Here is a 14,786-nt window from a genome sequence, read left to right as displayed (position 1 = left end):
AGGTCTCTCTGCTGTCTGTCTGAGGACTGGAGGTCTCTCTGCTGTCTGTCTGGGAGCTGGAGGTCTCTCTGTTGTCTGTCTGGGGGCTGGAGGTCTCTCTGCTGTCTGTCTGGGGGCTGGAGGTCTCTCTGTTGTCTGTCTGGGGGCTGGAGGTCTCTCTGCTGTCTGTCTGAGGACTGGAGGTCTCTCTGCTGTCTGTCTGGGGGCTGGAGGTCTCTCTGCTGTCACCGGGGCTGGAAGTTGCTAAAAAAAAAAGAACCTCTGCTGATGCCCCTCGGCAATGGAAAAGGAAGATGAGCATTATTTTTGAGCGTGGTAAACTGAACAGTTGAGGGAAATTTTTGTGACTAGGCATGAGTTGCATTTGAGTTCCCACATCATATAACTTAGTAAATCTGGTATTATTTGAGGTCAAATTATAACTTCTAGAATTCAATCACCAGTGATTACATTGATGGTAGAGAACCTTATGTTATGTGTTAAGTTCTATGCTCGTCAAGAAGTGGGTAGAGCTAAAATACCTGTGACTACCCATAAAATAGAATAATAAAAATACTGGAGGTTGTGCGTCAGGAGCCAGACGGCAGTCTTCGGTATAGGATGCATCTCCTGCATATAAAGTCTGCTATTCACAAGGTTGATTCTTATTTGCACTCACTGAAGTTTTGGGGACAGCTGACAAGCTCATGACTATAGGAGATGGAACAAAGCCGAGTGTGGTTTCCGCTCCTACTTATGATGGAACAATTTCCCCTCTCAATTTAAATATATAGTGCGTTTCTGCCCAAGTTAGTCTCCATCAACTGAAATAGACCATATGATCAAAAAACTCAAGCAAAGCTAACAAATATTTAACTGGAAATACTGGCTTGGATTTTGAGAACCCTTTGTTTCTTCATTTCAAGAATTTAAAAAATTGTGAAGCTTTTTCAAAGGCTCTAGTGTAGTAAATGACTCTTATTTGAACTATCAAGGAATTTCAAAGACAGGGCAATAGATCATTGAGAGAGTAAAAAAGGAAGCCTTTGGAATTTCAAATGTACAGATTCAGACTTGGTGGAATCCCATTCGAGTTTGGAAAGCCGTGGACTATGATGAAGAGAACAGCCATTTTGTCTCTTCTAGCTACTGTGTAGGACAGGCTGTCTCTGGACCGATACCTGGTCTTTGGTTACGGACCATCTCTCCTGAGCCCTTCCTTCTCACAGCCAAATCAATGTGTTCTTTTTAGCAGTTATATAAAAGTGCAGTCAAGACAAGGCAAAGGGAATTCTGTTTCCCTTGCTCATGGGACTATTCATGAGCTCTTCTGGCTTCCCCTGGCAATTCTCCACCTCTCCCGAACCCTTTTCCTTCAGTGACGAAGGAAAATCTAAAGGAGGAAGGAAGAGCAATGGGTTGGGAGTCTGGGGTAGTGGGGGCACTCTCATTGACAAAAACATTACATTCTTTGCAGGAAAGAAGTTTGTTTGAAGGGCCTGGGCTTGGGTGTTGAAGTTGGGGTGACTGACAGCCTAGATGAAGTGCTATCCGAGTTAATGAAGAGCACACATCTTGGGGTTCCGAAACTCCAGGGTCAAAACAAAATTGGTTTTTGTAGAGATAAATATCTCAGACCTTAAGGGCCCCAGAGAGGCTGGTTCCAAAATTGGGAGACAGCAGCTCGGGAGACCAACGTTTGGAAACGCCAGGTTACCTTGGTCATCAAAGGCTCGGGCCAAGCACATTTCAGCGCAAATGACCGCTAGAAGTCTGGGAGGCTAGCCTCGTGAGCTTGGCTGAACAGTCCCTCACAGCAAATTCAACTCACCAGGAAGTTGATGTCCCCGGGGCGCACCAGGCGGTAGCTGCATTTAGCGCAGTCCTGGCTGCAGTCCGCCTGCACTGTAGCCAGGAGGCAGGACCCAAGCGCTAGCAGCCAGGTGCAAAGTCTCAGGATCCGCGCCATGGGCTGTAGGAGAGAAGAACGCGTCTGTGGGGACCCGTTCTGTCTCTGACAAGGTCCTCTAGGAGGAAACCTTGCGGGATGGGTGGTCGTGGATCAGGACCCGCAGGGACAGTCCTTCCTGAGCCCCGCCCACAACCCAACAACATCCCGGGTGACTCAGAGATAGCTTAGACCCTAAGGTTTCCTGCTGTCCTAGGGATGCCTAGGGGGCATTCTGTTTTCCTGGAGGTATCCTATCTTCCCGTGGGAACCCTATCCTCCTGGGGGAGTCCTGTCTTCTGGATAGCATCCCGTCTTCCCGAAGGCATCCTGTCCTTCCGAGGGCGCCCTGTCTTCCCTGGGACATCTTGTCTTCCCTGGCGTCCGTTGCTTAGGGCAAGATTCTGGAGCGAACCCTGAAGTTCGCGGCTCGGGAGCAGGCACTTGGGGAATAGGACCCGGATACCCATGGCAACGAGGAACCCCGAGAAAGTCGGACGAGAGCATGCAATGAGGGAACAGGTGACGGTCGCCAAGGTATCGGCGGGCGACTTGGGGCAAAGTCACTCACGCTGCCTTTGTTCAGATGGCGCAGGTTGCTGGAAGAGCGTGTCCCAGATGCCACTCTGCAAGAGAAAGAAAGAAGGCAAGTGTGAGGCGGCCGCGTCGGGGAGCTCGGCGAGGCGCCGGGCAGCGTTGCTGGGCTGCGGGGCTCTGCGCGGCTGCCTCGCTGGCGGCGGCCACAGCCACTTTATAATTAGCCCCAAACCGAAGGAGGCGCGCGCGCCCCAATCGCCGGCGGGCTGCAGCTGACGCAGGCCCTACGCCAGCCCGCGCCGACGCCTGGCGGGAGGGGACGTCCCCGCAGCACGCGGCTCCCGAGGGTGGCGGGTGCGAGTGGGCGCCGGAGGCTCCCCACCGAGCGTTTAGGAACTCTGGGGAGGACACGAAGGGGAAACTGCTTTCCCTGCATGAATCACTTCGGTGGCACCGTGGGTGGGATGTTTGAAAGGGCAGACGAACATCCTTTTTGTTTGCTGGACACCCTCGGATCCGGTGAACCTGCCCCTTCCATCCTCTTGAGGCATACCTCAGAGTTGACCTCTGCTCAACTATCCGAAAGTCGTAACTTTTCACCTGGTCTGGACTTTCTTGCTATCCAATAGCGCCAGGAACACAGTAGGCATTCAGTTAATGGTTATGGAAATCAATAATTGGAACTTTCTGTGGATCTTAAATTTTCTTCTTTAGATCAGTGACATATCAGACGACGAAAGCAGTAACTCCAGTACACAAAACAAAACAATACCCTCAAATAACAACCTCAAAAACGAACACACAAACAAGCAAGCACAAAGTGGTTGGAAGCTCGTCCTCCAGAGACCACAGGAGGGATCCATTTCAGGCTTCCTGGGAGGACATGGGTTCCAGGCTTGCTGTAGCCAGCGTACTTTATGGGGGGTGGGGGGAGGGATCTTTTTTTGGAGGTATTTTTGTTGAGTAAAGGGTAACGGGGAGTTGTGATGTCAGTAAGTCAGCAGTGTTGTTTGGAGGGAACAAGGAGGAAAACTGTCCTGGACACAATTGGCTTGGGTCTTGCACATTTTGTCTACCAGGAGAAGCCTGGCTGCCAAAAGTGAGGCTGGGACTTCCCGAGCAGCCCACTCCCTCACTTCCCTCGTCGATGAAGAGGCCCAAGTGAGGAAGCTTAAATCTTACATCATCTAAGCCGAAGACTCCAAGCTCTCATTTTTTTTTTTTTCTATTTGTAAAACAGCAGCTGAGGTAACATGCTATTTTATGTCAGCACCCGGGACAGAATCATCTGGAATAATGGACAAAATCACTTAACCCGTCTGCCCTCAAAAACTGTTTTTAACCACCCATCATATCTCTCCTTTGGATCTATTACCAGTTATCTAACATCTTTCTTCCTTCCTTCCTTCCTTCCTTCCTTCCTTCCTTCCTTCCTTCCTTCCTTCCTTCCTTCCTTCCTTTCTCTCTTTCTTTCTTTTTCTTCCTTCCTTCTTTCCTTTCTTTCTTTCCTTTCTTTCTTTCTTTCTTTCTTTCTTTCTTTCTTTCTTTCTTTCTTTCTTTCTTTCTTTTTCTTTCTTTCTCTCTCTTTCTTCCTTTCTTTCTTGACCCACTGTCCAGGTAGGCTACAACAAAGAGAGGGTCTCAAGGCTTTTCGAGACATTTGCAAGGGATCCTCTGCCTTTTTCAATCTTTGCAGTACCTGAATTCACGGAGCTCCTGAGAGACGCAATCTGAAGTGCGTCTCCCATTTCGGTCGCTAGAGGGCAGCGCTTTCCTGCGTTGGTGGAGCACACCAAGGACTAGGGCTGCATCTGTTTGCTGCAAGACTCATTAGGCTGGCTGTGGACATTTCACAGAGTGCCCCAGGGAATGCACCGGTGTACCTGTTTTTCTCCTGACTGGGGAAGCCTTGGACCTGGACCAAGAAAGCAGAGCGCTTGTGTTAGGTACAGGCCGGTTTTCTCATCTCCCTACTTTTTAGACCCTTTCCACCAGGGTTTTGATAACTTGTTCTTCCTAGCAAAAGAACGCTTCTGTCTGTCTTCACTTAAAGACTGTTCCCTCTCATTGCTCAGACTTTGTAAAGATGATGACTAAACTGCAGTACTGTGCAATACACTGAACACTAATCTTACATAAGATAAAGACATCTTTCTAAGTCTGGGCATTTGAACACTTGAGATGGCTCCCAAGCTTTAAATACTTGTCCGGTAGCAGGAGGTAGTGTGCATGTGCATGTGCATGTGTATGTGCCTGCATGCACTTGCACATGATTGTGTGAGTGTGTGTGTGTGTGTGTGTGTGTGTGAGAGAGAGAGAGAGAGAGAGAGAGAGAGAGAGAGAGAGAGAGAGAGAGAGAGAGAGAGGAGGAGCGGGAGGGAGGAGAGATAGCACAGCAGCAGCTATGTGTTGCTTCCCAGGGTACTTAGTGCTGGGTTTCAGAAGGCACTTTAGGACCTTGGAGAGGTAGAAGCTTACGTCTTGTCGGGACCTTAGAAACAAGGAACTCTAGACTGCAGCTGTGGAAGTGGGAAAGAAACTGAGAAGCAGTACACCTGAGCAGTCGGCACTGGCACTAGCAGGCCAGGTTCCTCAGACTGTCTAGGCAGGCTTCCTCTTGCATCTCTTGAAGGCCTAGTTTGCTTCTCTCGAAATGGCTTATGGCCTCTCCAACTGCATTTTCTAAGTGGCTTTTAAAATGTCCCAAGAGAGATGAATGAGGATGCTCCCTAGAAGTCCCCAGGCTTGTCCAGTTGAGATAGTTTGGCTACAGCCATGGTTAGTTAATGAGTGCCAACTGGGTGATCACATGTATGGTGCACTAGTAGGTTAAGCTTGTTTGTAAATCAAATCAGTGAGTTCCTCTCCCCATCTCCTCCTCCTTTCTAGGTCTGGGGAGAGAAGGCATATACTTCTGTATTCATTGTTTTAGACATGAACACTAGCAATAACTGATTTGGGATCTGTTTATCACCATTTTTTAAAAATATATGTGGTAGATTTTGTAGCTATAGTCGGATAAGAATATTAAAAAATCAGACCCCAAACCCCAAAGAGGATCTGTCCTGAAGCATTTGATTCAGAGATTTCCGATTCTAAGGTCAAGATCAGAACCTTATCATCTTCTGATTCTAGGGTGACACATTAGTGCATCATCCTAGTGCTCAGAGGCTGACACGAGTGAGTTCTCATGCTGTGTAATCCAGTTCTTAGCTGTTGAGCAAGGTTTTTGAGAAAGAGGGATTGAAGAAAGGTCCTGTAGGCATCCTTTTCCATCCTTTCTGGGATTGGAGAGCACTCCCTGTCCTCCTCCCCTCTCCTCCTTGCTCATCAAGCAGAATGCTTCCTTCTGGCTTCTCTCTAAGGCCGTGGAAGAGAGGAGGCAGCTCTGCACCAGTGAGGGAGCTCCATGCACTAACATGTCAAGGGTTTGGAGCTGGGCCAGAGCCAGGGAAAGCTTGCTTATTTTCAGCTCCAATCTAAGGTGTATGCATGGTAAAATAGGATTCTCTGAGTGTGGCAAGTTAGCTCGAGGCATCTTTGTAGTTTCAGGATTCTTTTGGCTTGGCCCAAGAAGCTGTTGGAGACTGACTCTAGAGTAGAGACAGCTTGAACATGATTTGCTGCTTTATTCTCCTTTTCACAATTCCAGAAACAGATAAGACTCTTGGAAGAAAAGGTAACCTAGGTTATGGTCACCAGAACTGGTTTTAAATGAAAGCTATGGGGGAGAGGAGAGAATAAAACAGAGAAAAATACCAAACATATTGTTAGTATGGTATAAACTTGGAGAGAATGAAATGGTTTTTCCTAAATTTGACCTTTATCTCAGACAGGGAAAATATACTTTTCATATTAAGTAATACAATGAGACAATGAGCAAAATAAATCACATTATAACTCATTAGATTAGCAGAAGAAATTGCTATGAATGTAGTCAGTGTAGGGTTAGAGGAGCAGCATGACTTTCAGTGCTGACTTTTGGGGATGTAGTAAGGAGTCAGAGAAACAGTGATGTTCAAGTTTTGAATTACCTCATTGGGCACAAACTTTATTTAGCAGTTTGACTTTGGTTTGCTCTTAGTCATTTTCAAAATTAAATTCCCAATTCTAACTATGAGACTCTGCCAAGGAAGCAGTTTCCATAGCGGAGGCTGAGTCAGGAGGGAAGTTACAACCAGGATTTGAGTAGCAGACAATCGCCTAGGTGAGTGCAGTCGGGTTCAGGTTCTTAATGGACTTTCTTTGGAAAGGCTCCACAGCCCAGAGGCTGCACATAGTAGATACCCAATAAATCTGCTTTAAATGTTTTTCTGATGGCATTGGTTAAACTACAGGGTCATGAAACCAAACCAAGAGAGCTGTACTGAGCAGAAGGACTGGTAGGGATGCTGGCAAGGACAGGAAGGAAGTGAGGGGATGAGGGAGTAGCAGAGGGAGGAATTACAGTATACATGCATGATACAGACCAGCATGGATTTCAGAGTGAGATTCTGTTTCCAAAGAACTCCCCAAACAGAAAAAAAACCAAATAATAAAACCTTAAATTATCAGACATGCATCTCACATCTAGTAAGTTCATGAAGCATTTAGCCTGATGGATGAGAACCATGTGCACTTGTGCACAATATTGTCAAACCAGAGGGATTTAGACCTAATGAAAATTCCTGCATGGGGGCAAGGAAGCCTAGAGGAGCAAGAGAAGACTTACCTCTGACTTATCCTCAGAATCAGATGAGTGAGTGCCTGACATGCTGGCCAGACAGGACACACTAATTACTGTGAAACTCTTATCATTCTAGATTCTGTGTCAGCATTCTTCAGAAGCAGGGTTTTTATGACAGAAAATTAGGGATGTTGTTCCTAAAAATGCAAGAAACGTTAAAAGAAAGTTGTTAGGAAGTTTACTTTATTGTTGCCTGGCCAATGTACTTGGAGATCATCGTGGTGGCAGGATTCTGTGGTAAAAGCTGTTCCTTACTTTTGTCTGACAAGGAGATCTGAGGATACATAGATAAAGAGATCTCCAAGGCCCTGTCTTTGATACCCACTCTCCAAGGCTAACCTCTATCTCCTTAGGAACAAGCCTGAGACTTTGAGGGCATTTTATTTTCAAAACATAAAAATGATCAAGAAATATTCTGCCCCCCAATCTCACAAATATCTCTGATACGTATGAATCTAACTATGGACCTTCAAAACGCATGTGGCACAACTTAATATAACCACAAGGAGGAGTAGATGGAGCCACTATTTTAGGTAAACACTCAACACTCCTTTATCAAAGACCACATTCAACAACCAGAGAGTGAGGAAGGGATATAGCCATATTGGACAGCATAGTCAAACATCTGTGTACATAGGGCATGTACAGCTGAACCCATCTAAAAACAAAAGTTACTGTCTTCTTAAAGACATATGGGGCATCCACCAAGACAGATCACAGTCTAGATGATAAAACAGATTGTACACATGCAAAGTAACTCTGATTATAAAATGCTTCCTTTCGAATTCTCATGGAATTAGACTAGAAATCAGTAACACAATGATGGACAGAAACAGCAAATTTCTAAATACACACAAGTCAAAGAAGAAATGATAGACTTTTAAATTATATTAAATCAATTGTAATAAACACACAGCTATTAAAATGTAGGGGATATCAAAAAAGTGTATAAAAGGAGATTTATAGTATCGAGTGCTGCTTTACAAAGGAAAAAAATGAAGCCAGTCACCCAAACTTTCTGTTATGGAACCAGAAAAGAAAGATCAGTTCATCCCAAATGAGCAGGAGAAAGTAAGTAACACAAATGGGAGGAAGTCAGGATGTTGTCTTTCTTACAATCCTCTCTTTACGGTTGCATATTACTTCTTCCTATTTGAAATAATTTGTGAAATGCCTACGTATGAGGAGAATTAGTGATAAGGAACAAGGGGTCTGTACCAGAACCTCCATTCTTACAGCTCCCTTTGATCACACAACAGGCCATTTTATTTTATAAATACTCAAGAAAAAAAGGGAGACCACGTCATTGAAGTTGAAAATGATATATCAGGAGAGAAAATAAAGCAAGGCCAAAGCTGATTTTTCAGAGATAGCAATAAAAGTTGAGTTAACTAACTAAGGAGAAGAGGAGGGATGGAAATTACTCATCTCGTAAACTGAAGAGAGGACGTCACTAGGATCCCAAGGACACTGGGCAGATAAGAAGGGACACTACAAGCAGTTCAACAGCCACAAATCAGATACTGAGAATGAAGAAGACTCTGGCAGCCAGTGACTCCACACACAGAAGAAATGGGCAACTGAGCAGACTCCATCTCCGGAGGAAGTCAAAATGATTATTAATAGGCCCCAAAGAGAAAGCACCAGGCCTAGATGAACCTATTGATGAATTGTAACAACTTCTTAAAGAAGAAATTATTTAGACACTAACATCTTTTTACAAGACAGAGACAGGTGGAGTACTTCTAAGTAGTCTGAGACCACTGTTACTCTAGCCTAAAGAGACTGCTAGAAAGTTAAATAGAGGTCAAGCATCTCTCATGAGTATAGATGCAAAAATCCTCAGCAAAAGATGGCACAGAATGATATATGATATGATATGATATGCCTTCAGCAAGCAGCGTTTGCCCCAGGTATGTAAGACTATGTAACAGTAGAAACGTGGCTAACCTAATCCAAATACCCCTGCCTGCAAGTTAGCCAGCATTTGAGCAACTGTGTGCTGTGCTTCCATTCAGTGGATTTTATGTCTTTAGCCTGTGGTTCTATACCTTGTTTTACAGCAAAAAATACATAAATTTGGTCTTTTGACCATGCTTTGTCAATATCTTTTTTGCTTATTAAAGTCTGAATGTTTAAATTCCTGTCTTGTCATTTAGATCTTAACTTGCCCATTCTTCTCAGTCTATTCTCCTGGGTAAGGTTTTCAACTGAGTTTTAAAAGTTGATTCGTTGACTTTTTTTGTTTTTAAGATTCTTTTCAGTATTTGCCAGCGTCAGCCTAATGCTAAAACCAGTGAAAGGGGAAGAAAGCAAATTGGGAGACAAGTATGTCCCACGCAAAATTCTCAGGAAAAGACTGACACATTGCACAGTGCACAAACAGAATGAATGGCATACCATGAGTACTGTTCTGTTCATACAGAAAATAGTCATTAACAAAAATTTATAGCAAGATTTTTTTTTACTTTTTAATTTCTCAATTATATATTGAGCTTTGTTTTTCCTTATAACATTAGGTTACTTTCTGTATCTTTTAGAATTTATTGATATTTTCAAAACTCTTTATTTGGCATTTTATGCACTTGAGAATCTTTGGAGTGAGTTGCTAGGAAATTAGAGACATTTAGTGGAGTTGTGTTGTCATGTTTTTGTATTCTATGCTTTATTGAGATGTGCGTAACTGTTGGGATGTATATTGCTTCTACTTTCATAAGAGAATCTTTTAGGGAAAAGCCTTTTCTTAACCAAATATCCTAGGATATCAGATTTTTGTGATATGTTAGCTATTTCCCCATTTGTCTCTAGTAGTGTAGTTTCTGTTACTGTGCAGGTGACTGGCTTAGTTTAATGTAGTCCATGCGGTTTGGACGCCTGAGGTCTTTTCTCTGTAGCTTTGGAGTAGAATACCACCAGGCGGCTCGGTTGTGGACAGCAGCATATTCAGTCCTCTGTGATTACCCCTGGAGGCTGGTGCTCCGTGGGAGGGTCCTGGGCTCATCTGTCCCATGGCCTTGCATAACTCTCATAAGCTTAGTCTTGCTTCACCTTAAATTGATACAGGACTCAATGTTCGGGTTCCCAGCACCAGTGTCTTGATTATAGTTACATCCTGCTTGTTTAGATTAAAGTGTTTGCTGATTCTGGAGAAGTGCTGAGTTGCGTGTAGAGCAGTCTTAGGTGAGAAACGGGTGTGGCTCAGCTCCAGCATGTACACACAGTCTCAAAGAAAGGTGCTGGATCCAAGACACTGCACAGGAAGCCAGGGAAAGGCAACAATAGTAAAAATAGCAGACACAGAAATAAACTAGAATCTAGGGGAAAACCTTGATGTCCACAACTCTAACAGTAATAACAACAGAGATGGTAGGGTGGGAATAGTAGAAATGAAGATGTTTTAAAATTAAGGCAGAAGAAAATGGGGTTTGGAAATAATTTAGAATAATGAAGAAGTGAAAAATAAAAACAGACAGAGAAGTAAACACCACATTTTTTAAGGTTTGTTTTATTTCATTGTATGGCTATTTTGCAAGCTAATGTATTTGCACACTGCATATGCATGCCTGACATGCACAAAGGTTAGAAGAAACTGTAGAACTGGTGTTAGGGGTGGTTATGAGCCAACTTGTCGGTTCTGGAAACTGAACCTGGTCCTCTGCAAGAGCAACAAGTGATCTTAAGCTTCCAGCTGCCACATTTTCCTTTTGAAATAGGAGAGACAAGACACGAAGAGGTAGAGAAAATAACGGAAACTGACAATTAGTAAAGAAGGTAGAGAATAATGAAAACAAATAAAAAATTATTAAATGAAAAATAATAATTTAAAAAGCCAAAGCCAAGTGCATAGATATGTGCCTGAAAATACATGCTGACACTTGGATGGTGGATACACAAAGGCCAGGAGGAGTCCAAGAGCAGCCTCAACTGCACAGTGAATTGGAGGCTAGAAAGAAGAACAGGAAAGCTTATCTCAAACAAATTCCTCTCTCTCCACCATTCCGTGTGTGTGCATGTGCATGTATGTGTGTGTGTGTGTGTGTGTGTGTGTGTGTGTGTGCACGTGTGTTGTATGCATGCAAACAAGAAATAAAATAAAAAACATGTCTTAGCAAAAAACATGTAAAAAAAAAGTATTATCGTTACTGGTGTATTAGCATGGGGAAAGTGGTTCTTCAGTTCTGATTGCCTTTCCCCCCCGTCTCCCTGTTCTTACTTCCCTGGCAGAGCAAAAGGTGATAGATCATCCTCCATCCCTCCTTCCCTCTATCCCTCCTTCCCTTTCTTTCTTGAGTTCCTGCCTTCTTTTTTTTTTTTTTTTGCATGTGCATCAGCCAGTGGATGAAGACTCAAGCTGGCTGAACAGCCTTTTTCCTGCTTGCTACAACAAGGTATCATGGAACAAAAGTATCCTAAGCTGGAACTGACTCTGAACAAATTTGTTCACCATGTTTGGCTGGCCCTGGGCCTCAGGCTCCACCCACCAATCCCATAGTAGATAGGACAGCAAACTAAGGTGGAGAGATGTGGAGGGTCCTTTGCTGTCCTACTAGGAGATGTTTTCTGAGGCCCAGTTTCTGCAAGCACCTCTGTATGCCTTTTTGGTTTCTGGACTCTCCTTAGCTGCTCCTATTTTCTCAGTTTTACAGGGAAATGGCAGCTCCATTCTTTCTCCTGTCTGCATGTGATTTCCAACAGGCTCATTTCACCCACATTCTGCCAGGGCCACCAGCTGTGCTTCAAAGTGGATACTGACCAAGACAATATGCAAGTGTTTGCTTCAAGGTCACCCGGAGAGAAAGACACAAGGATCTTTCTTTATTTCTTTGTTTCTTTCAACTTTTTATTGATTCTTTGTGAATTTCACATTATGCAAACCCATCCCACTCATCTCCAGATCCTTCATATCTGCCCTCTGCCCTTGCAATTTCCTCCACAAAAGAAAATAAAAAACAAAAATAATAAAAAATAAAGACAGCTTCCATCTTGTCATAGAACATGTAGTGTGTCACAATGTGTCCCACAGTATACTCCTCCGTCCACACATCTTCACTTTCAAATGTTCATTGCAATGAGTCATTAGCCTGGTTTGAGGCCTCTGGCCTCCGCTATACCATCAATACTGGATCCTCAGCAGGATTCGTCTTGGATATCCTGTTGTTGCCCTATGTCATGGAGATCCTGTCGCTTTGGATCAAGAGGACCAGCCTGTTCATATGCTTCAGAAGTTTATAGAAGAGGTAGATTTTTGGGGTGGGCCAACTCAAGACCTGGATCTGTGCCTGTGGTGGTAGCTGAGTTGTTCAGCCTGCTGATTCTCCCAAACTCAAACAACCAGGGCCACCCAGTGCCACAGCCAACAGGGGGCAGGGTCAGCTCTGTTGCTCTCATGCCCCCAGGGTCTGCCTCACCTACACTCACAGCTACACAGCCAGCTCTACTGTGTTGCCCAGTCGAGGATCAAGGCTCATTCTTCCAAGTGCCCCAGTTGGTGAGGGGCTGGGCCAGCTCTCCCTATCTCACACTCTGGGGCTAGCTCACCTTTGCCTTTGCCATCAGGGTCAGCTCCACGGTATTGTTCAGGAGACTGCATGGCCAGCTCTTCTGCTCTCATGATCTCGGGCAAGCTCTAGTGGCTGCTGTAGGTGGTGAGGGGTGGGGGTGGGGCAGAGGATAGCACCCCAGTGTCCACAGCACCTCATGCTAGACCAGTGGCAGCCAGTTCTCTCATACTGAGTAACACTAAACATACTCAGCAGGCTATATTTATACATTTACTCACATAACAATCAGAAACAGAGGCCATGGATTTGACATAGAGTAATGGGAGAAGGAACTTCTGGGAAGGGGCCTGGGAGGTGGAGGGGGGGAGGGGACAATGTAATTATATTTTAATGAAAGAAAAGCTTCGTATGATCGTCTCAATCGATCTCCTTCTTGGCAACACAGCTGGGCACTGAGGGAACGCCCACCCACTGTGCAATCCCCAGAAGCTGAGTCCAGGTTTCTTGTTCTCTTAGCATTTGCTTCTGTGAAACTTGTAAAGGAAATTCTCTGAGTAACTGTATATGGGATAGATCCCAAGGTGGGACAGTCACTGGATGGCCTTTCCTTCAGTTTCTGCCTCAAACTTTATCTCTGTATTTCCTACCATGGGTATTTTGATCCCCCTTCTAAGAAGGACCAAAGTATCCACACTGTGTTCTTCCTTCTTCTTGAGTTTCATGTGGTCTGTGAATTCTATCTTGGGTATTCCGAACCTCTGGGCTAATATCCACTTATCAGTGAGTGCGTGCCATGTGTGTTCTTTTGTGATTGGGTTACCTCACTCAGGATAATATTTTCTAGTTCCATCCATTTGCCTAAGAACTTCATGAATTCACAGTTTTTAATAGCTGAGTAGTACTCCATTGTGTAAGTGTACCATATTTTCTGTATCCATTCCTCTGTTGCGAGGACATTTGGGTTGTTTCCAGTTTCTGGCTATTATAAATAAGGCTGCTATGAACATAGTGAAGCTTGTGTCCTTATTACATGTGGGAGCATCTTCTGGGTATATGCCAGTATACCCTCAGGTCCTCAGGTAGTACTATGTCCAGTTTTCTGAGAAACTACCAAACTGATTTCCAGAGTGGCTGTACCAGTGTGCAGTCCCACCAGCAGTGGATGAGTGTTCTACTTTCTCCACATCCTCACCAGCATCTGCTGTCACCTGAGTTTTTGATCTTAGCCATTCTGACTGGTGTGAGGTAGAATCTCAGAGTTGTTTTGATTTGCATTTCCCTGGACTAAGGATGTTGAACATTTCTTTAGGTGTTTCTCAGCCATTCAGTATTCCTCAGTTGAGAATTCTTTGTTTAGCTCTGTACCCCAATTTTTAATAGGGTTATTTGGTTCTCTGGAGTCTAACTTCTTAAGTTCTTTGTATATATGGGTATTAGACCTCTATTGGATATAGGGTTGGTAATGATCTTTTCCCAATCTGTTGGTTGCTGTTGTGTCCTATTGGATGCCATCATGTGCTTACTGACAGGAGCCTGATATAGCTGTCTCCTAAGAGGCTCTGCCAGTGCCTGACTAATACAGAAGTGGATGCTCACAATCATCCATTGGACTGACCACAAAGTCCCCAATGGAGGAGCTAGAGAAAGAACCCAAGGAGCTGAAGGGGTTTACAGCCACACAGGAGGAACAACAATATGAGCCAACCATACCCCCCAACTATACCCCCAGAGCTCCTGGGGTCTATACCACTAACTAAAGAGTATACATGGAGGGATCCATGGCTCCAGCCACATATGTAGCAGAGGATGGCCTTATGGGACATCAATGATAGGAGAAGCCTTTGGTCTTATGAAGGCTTGATGCCCCAGTAAAGGGGCATGCTAGGACAGGGAAACGGGAGTGGGTGGGTTAGTGAGCATAGAGAGGGAGGATGGGATAAGGGGGTTTTCAGAGGGGATAAAATTTGCAATGTAAATGAAAAAATCTAATAAAAAAACAACAAAAAGGAAATTCTCATTTTATTACTTTATGTGTACTACTTTTTAACCTGTGTGTGTGTGTGTGTGTGTGTGTGTGTGTGTGTGTGTGTGTGTG

General features: G+C 44.4%; 1 protein-coding gene and 1 long non-coding RNA gene across 3 annotated transcripts in view; one reads left to right on the top strand and one right to left on the bottom strand.

The window, feature by feature from the left end:
- Positions 1 to 2,672, bottom strand: part of Penk (proenkephalin) — a 5,480-nt gene extending 2,808 nt beyond the window's left edge. The window contains exons 1-2 of one of the 2 annotated variants that reach the window (XM_031366704.1): positions 2,499 to 2,672; positions 1,811 to 1,951 (exon numbers count right to left, since the gene is read on the bottom strand). In XM_031366704.1, the coding sequence (XP_031222564.1) occupies positions 1,811 to 1,948 (138 nt within the window). In that variant the 5' untranslated portion in view covers positions 1,949 to 1,951; positions 2,499 to 2,672. Of the gene's footprint in view, positions 1 to 1,810; positions 1,952 to 2,285; positions 2,353 to 2,498 lie in introns of those variants that run through there. The other variant, XM_031366702.1, reaches the window with a different exon arrangement.
- Positions 2,673 to 4,168: 1,496 nt separating this feature from the next.
- On the top strand, positions 4,169 to 12,061 carry LOC116089025. The gene is made up of 3 exons (XR_004118111.1): positions 4,169 to 4,410; positions 11,522 to 11,578; positions 11,829 to 12,061. It is a non-coding gene; the product is annotated as an uncharacterized LOC116089025 (long non-coding RNA).
- The last annotated feature ends 2,725 nt before the right edge of the window (positions 12,062 to 14,786 follow it).

The sequence above is a fragment of the Mastomys coucha genome, unplaced genomic scaffold (genome assembly GCF_008632895.1).
Source record: "Mastomys coucha isolate ucsf_1 unplaced genomic scaffold, UCSF_Mcou_1 pScaffold14, whole genome shotgun sequence".
Classification (NCBI taxonomy): Eukaryota; Metazoa; Chordata; class Mammalia; order Rodentia; family Muridae; genus Mastomys; species Mastomys coucha.
Note: the sequence above shows the minus strand (reverse complement) of the source record. Positions and strands in the feature narration are given on the sequence as shown.